Here is a 16,284-nt window from a genome sequence, read left to right on the forward strand (position 1 = left end):
AGGATATGACTCTTTTTAAATATTTCCGAATTTCAATTTTAATTTAATCAAAATCGGACGACTATATCATATAGCTGCCATAGGAACGATCGGAAAATTAATGGAAAAGTAATAGGAAATAAATTCTAGCTTTTTTGGTTTTTGTTGTATTATCTTCTACTCTAGGATATGACTCTTTTTAAATATTTCCGAATTTCAATTTTAATTTAATCAAAATCGGACGACTATATCATATAGCTGCCATGGGAACGATCGGAAAATTAATGGAAAAGTAATAGGAAATAAATTCTAGCTTCTTTGGTTTTTATTGTATTATCTTCTACTCTAGGATATGACTCTTTTTAAATATTTCCGAATTTCAATTTTAATTTAATCAAAATCGGACGACTATATCATATAGCTGTCATAGGAACCATCGGAAAATTAATGATAAATATTAGAAAATTGAACATTTTTGCGATTTGTTAATTAATAGGAATGATCTGCAAGGGTATATAAGCTTCGGCTGGCCGAAGCTAGCTTCTTTTCTTGTTAGGGTCGTTTTCTCATCCGCCTGATAAATTTAACGAAAGCTTTAAACCCTATTTCTCATACGAGTTTCCTGTTAAGTTTCCATACGAGTTAAAGGTTTAACCCCTAAATAAAATCTAACTAGAGGATGAGAAAATGGACCTTAGAAAGTGTTTAAAGAAAATCTTCATAAATATGTTTTCGTTAAATCGCACAAAACGTATATAATGAAGGATAAATCTTTAAATTTAACAAGAACCCTCTTCATACTACAAGTCTTAACTAATTATTCTCCATTGATTCTCAGGGTACTTGAGGTTCGTGAGTACCCCGATTCCCAGTTTGGTGTACTCTATTCGAGAGTGGATGCCTCTGGCTGCCGCTTGTTGCTCCGTCTGATTGGGAATCGCCAGTTTGGCGACTGGGCTCGCACAGCTACACAGATACAGCTAGAGCTACAGCCTCATCTACAGATAGAGATACTCACTGCGGCAGAACTCGGAGATACAGATACAGATACTTTTGTACACATTCTTCGGCACGACGCTTGTCGACGTACTTGTAGCGTCTATAAAATCGCTTTATATTAAGCACCGAGAGCAGTAAATAAAACGCAAAACGCGGCGATCGCAGACGAACGGCGACGCCAACGAAAATATGCCTTGGAATGTTCAGATCTCCGAGACTCTCTGATTGTCGCCCATACGCATACGCATATATATCTCGAAATCTGCATGCTGCATCTGATTCTAAATCGGTTTCGGATTTTCTTGGCTGTAACTGCATGGGCTTTTGGGCCCGTGGGCTTGTTTGCCATTCCTTTTGTTGGCCACATCATGGCCGCATATTTGCATACGCCAGCAGCTGTTTATAGTTTCACATGTCAGCTAATTGAATCGGTTTAGCTCTGCTTTTGTACTTTTCTACTTCTCTGCCAGACATCAGCGAGACAGCTTAATCACTTGCGTCAATGGATTTGCTAGCTGCTTACCTGGCCGGAACGAAAAAAAAGATTGGTAGAACAGACGGAATGGCATCATTATGCCGGGCACTAGATTTTCCCGGGTAAAACCCATAAAATCATCAATAGACCCTCACTGCGAAGGGATATAATCGGGGCTTACTTGGCTGGCCACTTGACTTGACGCTCGTAAGCCTGGCGCTAGGCCAACAACAGCAAAAGGGCCTAAATCCTCGGACAGGTCAGACTTTTAGGCTAGATGCAATTAAAATTGGCACGGCAGCATATTCAAATTACACCCATTTCGAGAGTTTTTCGGGTTGAGCAGGTAGTTTTGGTTGGCCCTAGGTCACTTCTGGTGAAAATCCTTGCTGGGTTTCCTTTTTCACACAAATGTATCTTTGATGTCGTAAATGGGATTTAATTGTTAAGATGCTGTTAAAGATATTTCTTTATAAGAGGTTCCTAATGGCACTTAGAATCTGGTTATCTAATCTTTTACATCTGAAATATATTCAGTAATTTGGTGAACTTTTTTTAGAAAATAATTTTGGAAGTTATAAATATATATTTCTCAATTTTTTTTTATTTCTATTGAAAATGTAGATTGTTTTTCATTTTTATAAACAATTCTTTAATTATACTTTCAATCATGTTAGCAAATATTAAATCTTGATAATCTCAAATCCATTTATTATTCCATTAAAGGTTCCAAAAACTAAAAAATTAATATTTTTCAGGAAATTATTTTACAAAATTTTTAAATTAATATTTTCTTAGTTTCTATGTTAAGTTAGTTATGTTAAGTTTCTAAGTTAATTACAAATTATAATTTATCTGAACTTTAATTAATATATTCTTAATACAAAACTTGTCTTCCTTTTCTTTTATAAACATACGACTGGATGAGAAAAGTTCGGAGCCATTTATCGCAGTGATATCATTATTAATGGTATCTACGTCACGTTTGAGCTTATCGGAATGAAAGTGAAATGCGGCTGATTTCGGCCAAGTATCTATAATCGCATAATCTTCTCCGATACGGTTGCACACACACAGCTACACATGAACATCAAGATACGCAGATACTTTATTGTTGCTGATTTGTATAGATGTACGAGTGAGTACTCGCTGGTCTCACTTATACATAAATAAGTATATACCCCAAGTATCGGTGTGTGAACTCTGTTGTGAATCACGCCATTTGGCCTTATCAACCGAAGCTCTCATCGGCTCTATTTCATTATTTCATGCCTATGTACAGAGCACGCACTTTATCAATATTGCTTAGCACTCGCTTATGTATCTGTGAGATTGCTTTGTGCTTGGCACCCATAACAACTGTATTAAACGCCATTCGACATGAGTGGAAACCCATCTGCTTTCCCCACTACGATTACCCATAGATAAACATTACTATTTCCCTTTTTTTTCCCCGGAAACTTTTGTTGTTAGACCCCTGAAGGTCATTGCTATATCTCCCGGTATATTTCTCTATCGTAGATGTTGTAGATTCGATTGAAAACTATAGTGCGCCTTGGGTTTATAAACTGCGATAGCTGGTAACAGATTGCCAGCTTTTCTCTGAGTCATGGTAAATAAATTGATTGAGTTATCAGGCCAAACGTCGTATAGGCTATGAGATTTATACTCTGCAGTTGGGAAAGCGAAATTACTGGATGGGGAATTAAAGGAGATTTTTTGTCTGTTTAATATGAAGATGTGGTAAATCCTATTTCCGTAATGATGCATCATTTAAATTATATGTATGACTCCAATAATGGTATTTATATGGGACACAAGAATTCTACTCATTTTGAAAATGTTTTCAAATAAATAAAAACTGATTCATCATTATTTTTTTAATGACGCCTGCTATTTCAATTTGTATACAAAAACGTCAACTCACCTTTAAGTTTTTCACGCGCAGTTTCCAAAGCACTCTTGCGTGAATTCACAGTAGATTCTGAAAATAATAAAAAAACGTATTTTAGAATCTTAGAATTCGTTAAAGTGCTCTACATATACAATGTAGAATTTTCAAGTGCATTTTCAATGTTATATCTGAGACAAAGCTCGCCCACAAAACAGCCGCTGGCATTTCACTTGGTGACGTCAAAAACGAAGGCCAGGAAAATACCAAAGAGTACGGGAAAATCGAACCGAGGAAAGCACAACCGACACACACGTACAGATATACCACACATTTATAGACTTCATAGTCAATAAAGTATTCAAATGGCGTGGGGGAAAAACCGAAAAGAAGCAGAGCCAACTGTTGCCAATTTCCATGGGGGCGTGGAAAATCCGAAATGGCGGCAGACGGAGGCCATCAAACCAAGCTGAAAATTCATTTCCACCCAAATTGTTTACAAGCCAATTCGTTTGGGCTCTTTTCTGCTAATTTTAAAATAGACACACACACGCTTTGTGGGAGAATCTCTTTCTGCGCGTACCGATATAATTTGAAATATTTTCGCCGAGTTTTTCGCGCAAAGTGAACGTGAAAAACGCATTGACGAGTGGCCAAAAATACCACGCGATGTTCCTGCCAAATTGTGGCGAAATTCCCAATGAAGGCACTAAAAATACACCTAATGGGTATACAGCAAACCAGCGTTTCCGATGAAAAATCTTTCAGATTCGACTTTCGAATGACGCATTTTTCTCTTTAAATTGATAAGAACGATGGAAAAAAAATATTTTTAATTTTTTATACACGTTGAAATGTGTCTGGCGCTTACATCAAAAAAGTATTAATGCACTTTTGTTGTGTTTGTTAAAAAATATGTAAATGTTAAAAAATTTTTTAAATCGAACTATTCAGTAAAAAGTTATGGGCAACAATAAAATATTAAAATTCAAGCAGTGCAAGCAGTGGCTTCGCTGCATGACTTTTACTCGACTATAGCGTTCTCTTTTTTTTTTTAAATTGATTGAATAAGAAATATATTTAATAGATTTCCAACTAACTCCATTAATTTTTTATATCTTAGTCTGTTTTAGCTATGCCATTTAGGCTTTTTTACTTTTATTTCATTAAGATATTTTTATGTCAGGAAGTAGCCCATTTCCCATCTAGACCATTTAATAACGATTGATGACTGCTTATCGTCGGCAGTCGTCAATTTTATAGAATAGATGTTGTAAAGCACTCGAGTTAAGTCGCCTCGAGTGGCTGCACTTTGAACGCATCAGCGATAAGCTAAAGATTCTGATCCCCTCTTGAAATCGGGGCCCCCGTAAATATGCAAGTCAAATTGGCTAGAACTCGGGTTTTTGCTAGAGAACTCGAGAAAAAAGAGAGACAAGAGTTTGAGAGGAAAAAACCTGCATGCAAATTAAAGCAGGCACCAGGCTAACAGCAATGCAAGGCAGACGGCAGCCAGCTGGTGGCTATACACATGGCTAAGAAACCTGGCCAAGTGCAGAAATCGGAAAAGAAGTTGGCCCAGGTAGCCGCGAAAGCCGAGAACGCGGCCCCGATTGCGCACGCATCTCCAATCGCATCTCGCAAGTTCCAGCGTTTTTACCACCTGCCGCACTTGTTTATGGCCGCGACTTGTTGGCGACCAACTTTGGCTTCGGCTGCTGCTTCTCTTACTTTTTTTCTCCAGCCAAAGCGGAAACATGCGCATCAAAGCAAATACATGGTGAGAAAAAAGGTACGAAAAATTTCCAGCAATTAAACTTAAATACGAAAACTTTACCTGAGCAATAAATTCGTTTCTAAAAATTTGTTAGATTTATTTCAAGTACAGAAGTCCAAATCTATTTATCACAGCATACTTTTAGACACCTTATAAAGTGGATTTAAAAATCTAGAGGTTAATACAATTTTCAATATTTTGAAAACATTATTTACTGATTGCTGTGCCTTATAAAAATACCACATTTAATTTGTAGTTTATATAAGAAGAATTAAATTATCTTTTTTATATTAAGGAATAAATAAACTTTGTATATTAAAATTGTTAGCAAATTTAAAAATTTAGCTTAACCGTTTACATCGATTTTTTCTTTGTGCATGACAGATTGAAATTGGCAATGTCGTCGTCATCGCCTTTTGAGCCTCTTTTTTTTAGCTCTTGGACCGGGTCTTCTTATTTTTGCTCGAGAAAACTGGTTACGAGGTTGCTGCAACCAGTTTACCAGTTTATTCACTGAACGTGTGTACGTTTTTGAGTGTGTGTGTGTGATTGGGGGAAGCCTCTCATCGTCGTCGTCGTTTTTGTTGGGTTGTTGTTGTTGCTGGCTTACTAATTGTTGGCTCGAATGTTTATAGAACAATTAACATTTGCGGCTCATTACGCATACGCTGGGGCGCATGAGCTCAGCCAGCTGAGTAGCGATGCGATGCGATTCGATGCGATCATAGCCAGTGGGGCGTATGAGTAATGTCCCTTGAGGGGCAAGGAATACCGGAATACTGACAATGAAATGATTCAGCCAATTGGTGCTAGTTGTTTATTATTTTTAGAGATGTGTTCTGGGTGATTTTCGTAGTTATAAACAAATGGCTAGATGGATTCCAGATGAGCGAGGGGGTTTTCTTATAAACTTTGGTTTCTTTTAGTTTCAGTAAATAAAAAAAAATTTAAAATGACTAATCATGCTAATTCTATCTGAGAATACAAATGTTAATTATTATAGTTACTTCTCTTAACATATTCAGATAGCAATGATTTCTTTCTAAGAATCTCTTAATATTTTAAAAGGAAATGCCTTTTAAAAAGCATCAGCAAAATCCACTAAAGTTGTGTCCGGAGTCCGGAGGTACTAAAAATTCAATTCAAAGCGTCGCAATATTGCAAATCGGCCCACGCTGACAGATATATACAAATGCTCACACCCCCAATTCGCTTTGGGTTTCTCGTCGTTTTCAATTTCATTCTCAACTCAAATCGTGACGTATGAGGCCTGTTGATTGCGTAATATCAACTGCTGCTGCATTTTAATTTGATTTATTTCAGCCAAGTTTCGGTCAATTTGATTCACTTGCACTCCTGACTATAGACGAAAGAACAATATTCTATTTTGCTTTGTTCTGGGGTGATACAATGAAATAAAGAAATATAAATACCCAAAAAAAAATATAAATTAATGACAAATAAAAGTGCATTTCGAGCATTTTTTGTGGCTGCCAAATTTTTTGCAGCTGCTGGCACATTTTATTAAAGACAAAAAGAGCCAAAAAAGATATAGAAAAGAATATGGTTATGGATATGCACATGGCCCACCGCCGTCAGGCGACTTTGGGCAGCTGTTCAAGTTGGCTTCGGGACTTTAGCGGGGGTCTTGAATATATATATGCGACCCACATGGAAATATTTGCCTAACTATGCCAAGAATTTGGCCCATGTGCGTGTGGGACTTGCACAACCCATAAACGAAGGGGGTAGCCACATAGAAACTCACAGTCGTAGCCTGACAATTAAATGGCTTCGACTTCCCAGACGCGCTGAACAACTGGAGCAAAGTGCTGGAATTCCTGTGACTCGACATTGTGGCAGGCAGCAGTATCTACCAATTTGGTCTTATCTTTGAGAACTCGAGTACCTTCTCGCAGCGAATTGTCTACTTCTGTTTTTCCTCACTATTGCTTTATTTTTTTTTATACAATTTAAGTGACATCAGATTTCGCTTGCCTTGAGAGCTGGGTATTAATTGGAATTTTAGGCAAAATGTAATCCCAACAAAACCAAAAACTTGAGCGGGCTTTACTTAACAAAGTTTTGTGTTCCTTAAGAGCTTATTACAAATTCTGTTTCTGGGCTTGCAGTCTGCCATCACTTTACTTGTACAACTTTATTAAAAGCTTTTGGCAATGTTCGGAGAATCCTCGAACAACTTTAAGGATCGAAGTAGTCAAATATATGTAAAAATTTTAGAATAAATAAACAAACAACTTTATTAAATTGTATTTTTACTAAATATTTTCAGAACCTACTGTACAAAATTATCCCTATCGTTATTAATTTCAGAATTATAAAATTTTGAGTACATGGCCTTATTTTGTACACCATTATTTGATTCCAAAGCAAACTTCCTGGAACATATTTATTTTGTATACCATTATCTGATTCCAAATTTGCAAACTTCCTGGAAACTTTAATTTTTGCATGACAAATTAACCAAAAAATATGGAATTCCCATGTCCGAAATAATCAATTAGCGAAAATACGCTAAAAGTGCGGCGATATCAAATAAAATTATTGTGTGTATATAAATAGAGGGCGTGTGGTGGGCAAGGACATGTGACTATGCAAATGATTATGGAGAAATAAAGTGATAAAAGCAAAAAAGCTTCATAAGATCTCAAAATTCGATTGGCGAAACCGCAAGCGAAAATTAACAGCTGCTAGAAAAAAATAATAGTTCAAAGAAGTATAAAAGCTATTTGTGTATGGACCAAATAATACCTCGATCTCAAAAAGCATTGCCTACTTTTTGGAGATTAAACAACATTTTTAAAAGCATTGTAACTAAATAAGTTAGTTATTTGTTGATTTGTTATACAAATTTCTAAACAAATTTTCTTTTAGATCAAAGATTTATCCATACATAAAAATATTTTTTAGGATCTAATTTCTAATTCCTCTTTGTTTTATTGGTTCTTTTTTCCATATGAACACAATATACTCCTTAATTCTGCAAATACCTCGTATAAAAATAACACTCATCACTAATCTGCCTTTGCACACATACTCACTCACACATTCATACATATATCAATCTAAATATATGCTCGTCTAGTTGAATGAGCGCAAAAGGGAATGCCAAAACGCTGACACCGCAATTATCAAAAGTTATTCACTTTTTATGCTTAATTTCCTTTGAATTGCATACTCTCTCTCGCTCTCTCCCTTTTTAAATACTTTCAATTTGCGCTTTCAACTCGCTGTTCAACCGAAAAGAGAGGGAATTCCCTGGGTTGAAATTGAAATTGAAAGAGAGCTGCTAGTTGCTCTCTTTTATTTTTTCTACAGCTCGTTTGGGAAATATATATGTAAATGTACGTAAATATATTTAACGCATTTGTTGTTTTTAGTCACAGGCTGATTATTATTATTGTTGTTGGTCGATTATCATTAGCTTTTGTTGTTGTTGCTCTCGCCTTAATTGCCTAGTATTTGTTCTTGCCTCCGGTTCACAAGCGATAAGATTTCACGGGTACTTTTCCCGTTAGTCGTCCGCTTATTGCTGTTTCACCTTTCCACAAGATAAAAATGATAGAAAAATGTGAGAAAAAGAATTGGAAATCAGCTCAAGTTCAAGAGTTCCAAAAGCAGAAGTTAATGGTAAGGTAACTACGTCACTGGATAATTATTATTATTTGTACGTTATAAGTATCTTATTTGTTTTTGACCTGCGTCAATGGTTTCAGTCTTACTTAAAGCCATAATTTTTTGGGTAGAAGATATGATTGCTGTGAAAATATATTTGTTCAAAACCTTTGACTAAAAGTTCTGAGGTATTGCTAAAATTTAATTTAAAAAAAAATATAATAATTTATTTTTAAAAAATATCTTCAAAAGTTGTATGTAGCTGTTTGACATTTTTGTACCATTAATATGAAGTGTTTTAAGTTTAAAACAAAATGTTTTTTTTTCCGAAATACCAAAACATATCTTGTTTTTTAAAAAGGATTTATAAAGTTAATTAAGGGGAATGTGGAGAGTACTGATAAAATTCCCAATGCTGAATACTTAACTTAGGAAAGTTTAGGGCCATATAATTTCCTCTGTATTCCTCGACCTTATCAACTCAATCGCAATTTCAAGCTGGCCCTGTTGTGCAGAAATTTATCGCGTCCTTCGGTTTCAGGGGAAATACAACAAAAAAAAAAAAAGGGCCACAACAAGTCGAGGAAAAATAAATAAAGATTTATTTCTCGATCTGCGTTAACATAAATTACAGCTCACCAGCCAAAGCAAAGCCAAAGACTTGGGCTAAAATCTCGCAAGCAAACAGCAACAACGACTACGTCATAGCCATGGTAACATTGTTGCTGTCTGTGTGTACCGTCCCATTTCGTTATTATACTGTACATACATATATATATATCTTTTGCCCGGCGAAGATACAAAGATACAGGTCCCAGCGAAAAAATAAAAGTATCTGTTGCTGCCAAGTTCGAACTTCGGAGCATCCTGGCAACGGCAACAGCTGCCAACTTTCGTGTTCGACAAGAAAAAGGCGCAAAAACCAAATCTGTCTGTCTCTGAGTGAGTATGTGTGCGTACAATTGGAAGTGAGTGTGATTGTGTGTGCGACAATCCTCAATCAACTGCCTCCACACCTTCTGCAATGTCTGCTGGTTTTGGTACAGTAAAATATCTCTAGCTTGAAAGATTTTTTAAAATAAATATTAAGGCTAGAATTACAATTTCAGACTAACAAAATAGAAGTTATTCTCAAAATAAACTCTTTGGACCTACTAAAAAGTAAAATAAAAATCCTCAAGAATTCGCGTTTATAATGGATTAAGCTTAAAGATATTTAGGATTAGTAGATAAAAAAGCGGGATATTATTATGATCGTATCTTAGAAACATTAGTATTTCCCTAAGACCCTTTTCCTTCTTGTACCTACTATAAAAATAAAACAAAAATCCTGAAGAATTCGCGTGTATAATGCATTAAGGTTAAAGAAATTTAAGAGTATTTGATAAGACAGTAATATATTATTATGATCCTATCATAGAAAAATTAGTATTTCCCCTAAGACTTGAACTTGCTTTTTTGCTAAAGAATTCGCGTAATCGACTAGTTATTTTCTCAATGTAAAACTCTACCTTTGAGATAATATTCTCCTAATTGCTTTTGACCAACAGATACGCCACTGTATCTGTAAGATTCGCGAGGCGTAGCACTTGACGTTGCTTTACTTTTCGGTTCTCTGTCATTCGCTTTCTCGCTCCGATTGTATCTGCAGCACGAGCTTGTTGCAAAAAGGGGGCGTGGGGCTTTGGGTGGTGGAGAGTGAGTGTGAGAGAGAGAGTTGGCTGTGCGTGGAGCGGTCTATAAACAGAATTCTAAATGCTGGCGCCTCACCGACGTGCCCGACGTGCTGGGCTCACTACGTGCCACATTCGTAACGTGACTTCCTTCAACAAATGGCCCACGGCGCGAAAGAGAGGGCGCCGGCGTGAAAGAGAAAGACGGCGAGAGTACGATTTTGTGGTTCTGGTTCTGTCTGTCGTTTAATATAAAGTTTTGCAGTCATCCGCCCCCTTGCCACAGCTCCTCGAAAAGTATTTTTGCCCCCTGTTCATTGTCTTTCATTCCCCTTCTTAACTTAAAATGTATTTTCCCAGAATCCTGTTAGCTGAAAGCTCCGAGGCAAGTATTTTGCATAAGAAAACTTGTGCCCGGCTCATTTTTCATCGGAAGCATAATATTTCTGTTACGAGTAATTCAAAGTTGAGTAATATTGGTTATGAGGAGAGTTCCCCCCATCCCGAGATAGGTTTACAGTTTACGAGTCTTTCCGATTGCATCCCGGGATTGTTTCGCTTTGAAAACGCCGCCGTCGCCAGACAACAAGACGACATCGTCGCCAGACAGTCGCAGTTGGAGATGGTGACGTTGGACGGGGGATTGCACGAGATATAGGGAGACTCCATGCATGGGTCTTTAACCCAAAGCAGGCTAAAACGCAGCCGATCAATGTCACACCGGCAGAAAAACAGAATTAGTTCAGAATAGTCATCAGAATTCAATTCATAGTTTTTGGCTTTATAATAAACAGAAAAATGCAACAAGGTGGTTAGGTACAGACATAAGATATTCCAAATGCAGATAAGGAATTCCAGATGGAAGATAGATTTTCAGTGCAGTTCTTTCTAGATCTTTAATTTTTACAACACATAAATATAATTTTTAAAAATCCTGCGAAGAGTAATGACTAAATATTTATTTATTTGTGTTATTCGGACTTAAAATATAGCAGCATACTTCTAGGCAGAATTTTTAAAGGATTTTAAATCTCTGGAGATTTTAATGAACCCTTTTTTAAATGGTAATTGATTTATTTATTACCTGATTACTTAATAGCGGTTCTAGAAATGTAGAATATTTCTCTTAGTTTAATAAATGATTTAATCGAACTATTGACACATTTTGAAAATAAGTAGGTATTTTTTAATGTGCATCTTCTGGGTGCTATCGATGCTGCTCGAATTTGAACTTGAGAGTTGGGACCCTCTTCACATTGCCCTGTCTTCGGACATGTGGAGAACCCTTTTGTTCCTGACGAGCCGGCAAACCTGTCTCCACTATTGCATTATTATCCCTCTCGCTCTGAATCAATATCTCCGGCTCTGTCTCGCCTCCTTGTGATCTTGGCTTGTTTATTGTTTTGCGCTTTTAGGCGTTGAGTGGTTGTGGTTCTGTTCGATTCTATCCCTGGGCAACTCCAGCACAAAGGGACTTCTACCTGACGTAGTAACCTTGTTTACCTGTCTCGCCATCTCGCTTTCTCAGTGCTGCCCTCTCTTTCTTTTAGCCAGGTCTACACTGGCAACGTAATCATATCTGAGGTGAACATGTGGAGTGTTTGAACCTGTTGGGAGGCTGGCCTTTGCTTGTCTTTTGGGCTTTTGGGGGCACTTAACTTTTTATCGGAAATCAACTTTTCGTTATTCTGCGAATTTCAGTTCGATGGGTGTGCATGTGTGAGGATTTATGTATCAGTTTTCTGAGGGAAGGATGTGCATGACTTAATGTTATTCTGTGTATTATATTGTCAAAATATCTGATTTAAAATGGGAAATTTATTTCTGATTTTATTTAAGTAATATTATTTCAAGAATTTAATATTTTTAAGAATATATTGCTTCCAGTATAATGACTTATTTGAATTTATCAAAGTTCCCTTTTAGTCAATATTGGCGTCACAGTTTGATTGAGAACTCCTGCTTGCTATGTCAACCCAGTGGTCGAATTCAAAGTGAATTTCAATTGCAATTAGGTATTGACTTGCTGGCAACAAAACGTCTGCCAAAAGACCCCAAATTCGACAAATGTGCATTTGAGGCGTTTCTGGGCTCGACTACAAATTAAATTGATACGTGCTGATAAATTATTGATTACTACGATTAATCACCCACCCGGGCCAAAATGAAATTCCAAGAAATTCGCTGCGATAATTTGAAGCCAACTCGTCGAGTGGTGAGTAAGATAGAGTCGAGCGGAATAAAGGCAAAGATGATATAGAAACCCGTTTGAAATGGCCAAAAGGCGAGCGGAGCGGATCGGCATGGGTATGGGTATGGAGCGCAAAACTTGATAGAAACACTCGTATATAAACCGTCAGGTGAATCATCATCATCGTTGGCCAACAACAATGCATCGACTGCCTGTCACTCAGGCGTTTCGGTTCGGTTCTGTGTGCTAATATTTGGGCTTGTTGGACGAGTGGGTGCGGCGGCACAACCACCAGCACCACCGCAACTTCGAGAGCGATTTAATAAAGTCTTAAGCCAAGCTGGCTATCGCAACACAGCCGCAAAACCGAGTGACGCCGAAACAGGTTAACAGTGCCAGAATTGTGGTTTTATTAGTGCATTGTAAGGAAGACACACGGAGAAAAAGAGCATAATAATTAAAAAGTTATGTGGTTAGATTTTTATAAGGCTTGCATAAGTTTTGTTGTTATATGATTAAAAGTTTAAAATTTATAATTTAAGTTTCAATTTTGAAGATTATCTGAAGTATTCTAAAAAACATAAAAATAGAAATATTTAAAAATTAATTATTTTTTGGTTTGGTGTTTTTTGGTATAACATGCTACACTATCTAAAGATTTCAGTTATCTCGCAAAATACTGGAATAAATACTGAAGCTTAGAAATCAAGTGGATTTTTTTTTTAATTTTCTACACAATTTAATATTTAATATTTTTAAATAATCGTAAAAACCTTATTGCAGCTAAAACATTTTCATAATAACTATTCTATAAATGATATAATTTCCATATTAATCGGTATTTCCACTGGCAATCGAATAAATATTATGAAAATATAGATAATTTGTAAGCTCTAGTTGCCACTGCAGTTTTGCTTTTAATTTAATTATAGCTATAGTTTTTTTCCCTGTGCAGAACGCAACGAACTGCAGCCACTTGGCTGGTGGGTTGCAGCCACATTCGCGTCACTTAAGCCCCCCTTGAAAAACTCAGACCCCCTTTCGATTTGAAAACAATCCATGGCCCTAGCCCCAAAGCCAAAGTGCGCGCGTGTTTGTCTCTTGTTGTGCCGGACTTTGGGTCTTGTGTTTGTATTTTTGTATTCATTCTTTCGTGAGCTTCCCCCATATTTCTGGTTCAGTTTTCCTTTGCTTTCGGGGCAGCGGCAACAGCAACATCACAGCAGCAACACAAACAAGCAGCGCAGCAACAATATGCCTAAACGTTGGCCAAGTCGAGCTGACGACGCTGAATTAAACTGAAACCGGTATGACGTGATGCCTGCCTTTATTTTCTTTACTCTTTATTTTTTTTGCTTGATTTTTTTTTTGTTTTATTGTTGCTCTTCTCTGACTTTGCATATTTGCGTTGGGTTTGTTTTTGTAAACCCAAATTCAACACGTTCGTTTTTTAAGTGCCTGGGCTTGTGTGAGTTTGCGTAGACAAACAGAAATTAGAAGAAAATAAAAATGAAATGAATATCATAAAAAACAGTTTTTTTTTTGCAGTGACACTCGAGGCGACTGAATATTTCGCTTTAGTTTTTCAAAGAATTTTTTACCTTTTCGTTTCGTTATTTTTAAAGCGCCTATTTGGGCAGCTGATTTGGAGGGAAAATTTCGATGTTTGAATTGCTGAAGCTATCTTTGCTTTTGAAGACAAGTGAACTTGCCTGAACTTTATGAGCAATTTATTTCTGTTATTCTGTTTCTGTTTATAATTCTTTATATTAATTAAATGTAAAGTTATTTGGGATATAAATTTATAGAAATAATTTAGAAATATTGAAAATAATTAATAGAAATATAATTTTATAGAAATATTGAAATTAAATTCTAAAATAATATTATTAATTTATTGTTAAGAAATTAAAGAGTTTCCTATAAGATTTAAATAATATTTATTCTTTTTTAGAAGTAAAGAATAATGTTCTTCAAGAAGAAGTATTTATAGTTTAAAGTAATTTGAAACAGATTACGTTTTTCTGTCATATTAATTTATTAGCTTTCAAAATAATATGGCAAAATATGTTTTGGGTGGAACTTCATATGAACAACAAACTCATTGACCGTATTTAGCATTGACCTATGCTGTGAAAAGGTTATCAAATCGCTACAAAAATAAACAGTTCACTTCTCACCCATAAAAGCAAGTACGTAATTGCAAATTTCTACAAACAGTGTTGAGCTCTATTCGTTTGAATTAAATGAGCATTTTGTGAAAAGGCGTCCAGATAGAAACCGAAATCTCTTTTCATGATCCCCTGACTAAGCTTTGTTCATTATTTACAGTTTGTTATAATTATGTTTGTTTGTCTTGTGAGAATGCATAATAGTTGGAAATTATTTACACGTTTTGCTTGCTTAAAATTTCATAGAAAATCCACAACATTAATTAACTTGGCTTGGGCTTTAATAATTGCTTACTATTCAGCCACAGCCGCCGCTGCTCCATTTCCCCAAGGAATGGGAATATTTTTCAAATTATGCACTTCAATTACAAGGGAAATATTTTCCAACCAGCTGTTCCAACAGAAAGGGCCGCAAATCTAGGCATCTGACGTAGGAAACGCCACTTTGCCCCATTCGAAAGGCGAGGATAAAAGGTCGGAACACCCCGAACACACAAACCCGAACCCCGAACATTAAACCCAGCCCAACGCCACCTCATGACGAAGCAGTCGAGAGATACACGAACGAATTCCGGCACGTCCTTAGGCAACAAAAACAAAAATTGTATTAGGTTATCCTTGCCACACTCGCATACACACAGGCAAACACACCCATTGTGGGCCGAAAATGGGGCGGGTGGGTTGAAGTGGAAGGCAAATGGCCTTTCACGGTCGTTGCCGTCACACACTCACTGTTGCTGTGGCCCTTGTTGTTGCTGCTGAACTGCTTTCAGCCACAGCAACAACCTCGGTGCACTGAGAGAAAATAATCATATAAATTGGTCGTCAATTTGGAGTACCATCTGTGGGTAATTTTAAAATATTTTTTTTTTTAAATTCTCTTATTTTATTTTTTTATATTTATCAATCCAAAAGAAATCTTCAGATTAAAAATGGAATTAAAGAACATTTTTTAAAAGGTTTTGAACTTTTAAGAGTTTGAAAATTTATGATAACGGCAAGTAATAATATTATCTTTCAGTGCATCAACAGCTCACATTGGCCACAGCCAACAAGGCTCGCTACCCGTGACACATCGGGTTGTTAAGGGGGCCAAGCTCACGTTTCCTTGTCACACCCCCCATTTTCCACCATTTCCACTTACTCCCCTCTCTTTCACTCCTTGTAGCTCTATCTCTTTCACTGGTTGCCTACTCATTTGTGTTAAACTTGTCGCCACCCAGCAGGGCTTCTTAGAAATGGATGATATTGTAAAGCTTTCCATAAAGCACATTTGTATTTAACAATATTTTAAAATATTTAAAAAAATCAGAAAAAAATTAAATTGAGCAAAAATAAAATATTACATAATTAAGTGTCCTTTTTAATATTAAAGTTTTGTTTCACTATATAAGGAAAATAGATTATGTTTGATATAAAATTATATGAGCATACAAACAAAAAAGAATATTAATTTAAAATTTAACATGAAACCATAAAAGGTGCGTGAGAA

At 36.3% G+C, this 16,284-nt stretch overlaps 1 protein-coding gene across 1 annotated transcript in view; it reads right to left on the bottom strand.

The window, feature by feature from the left end:
• shn (schnurri) overlaps positions 1 to 16,284 on the bottom strand; it is a 48,775-nt gene that overhangs the window by 27,726 nt on the left and 4,765 nt on the right. The window contains exon 2 of the mRNA XM_017143718.3: positions 3,381 to 3,437. Within this exon, the coding sequence (XP_016999207.3) occupies positions 3,381 to 3,437 (57 nt within the window). The remainder of the gene's footprint in view (positions 1 to 3,380; positions 3,438 to 16,284) is intronic.

This window comes from Drosophila takahashii, chromosome 2R, assembly GCF_030179915.1.
Source record: "Drosophila takahashii strain IR98-3 E-12201 chromosome 2R, DtakHiC1v2, whole genome shotgun sequence".
Classification (NCBI taxonomy): domain Eukaryota; kingdom Metazoa; phylum Arthropoda; class Insecta; order Diptera; family Drosophilidae; genus Drosophila; species Drosophila takahashii.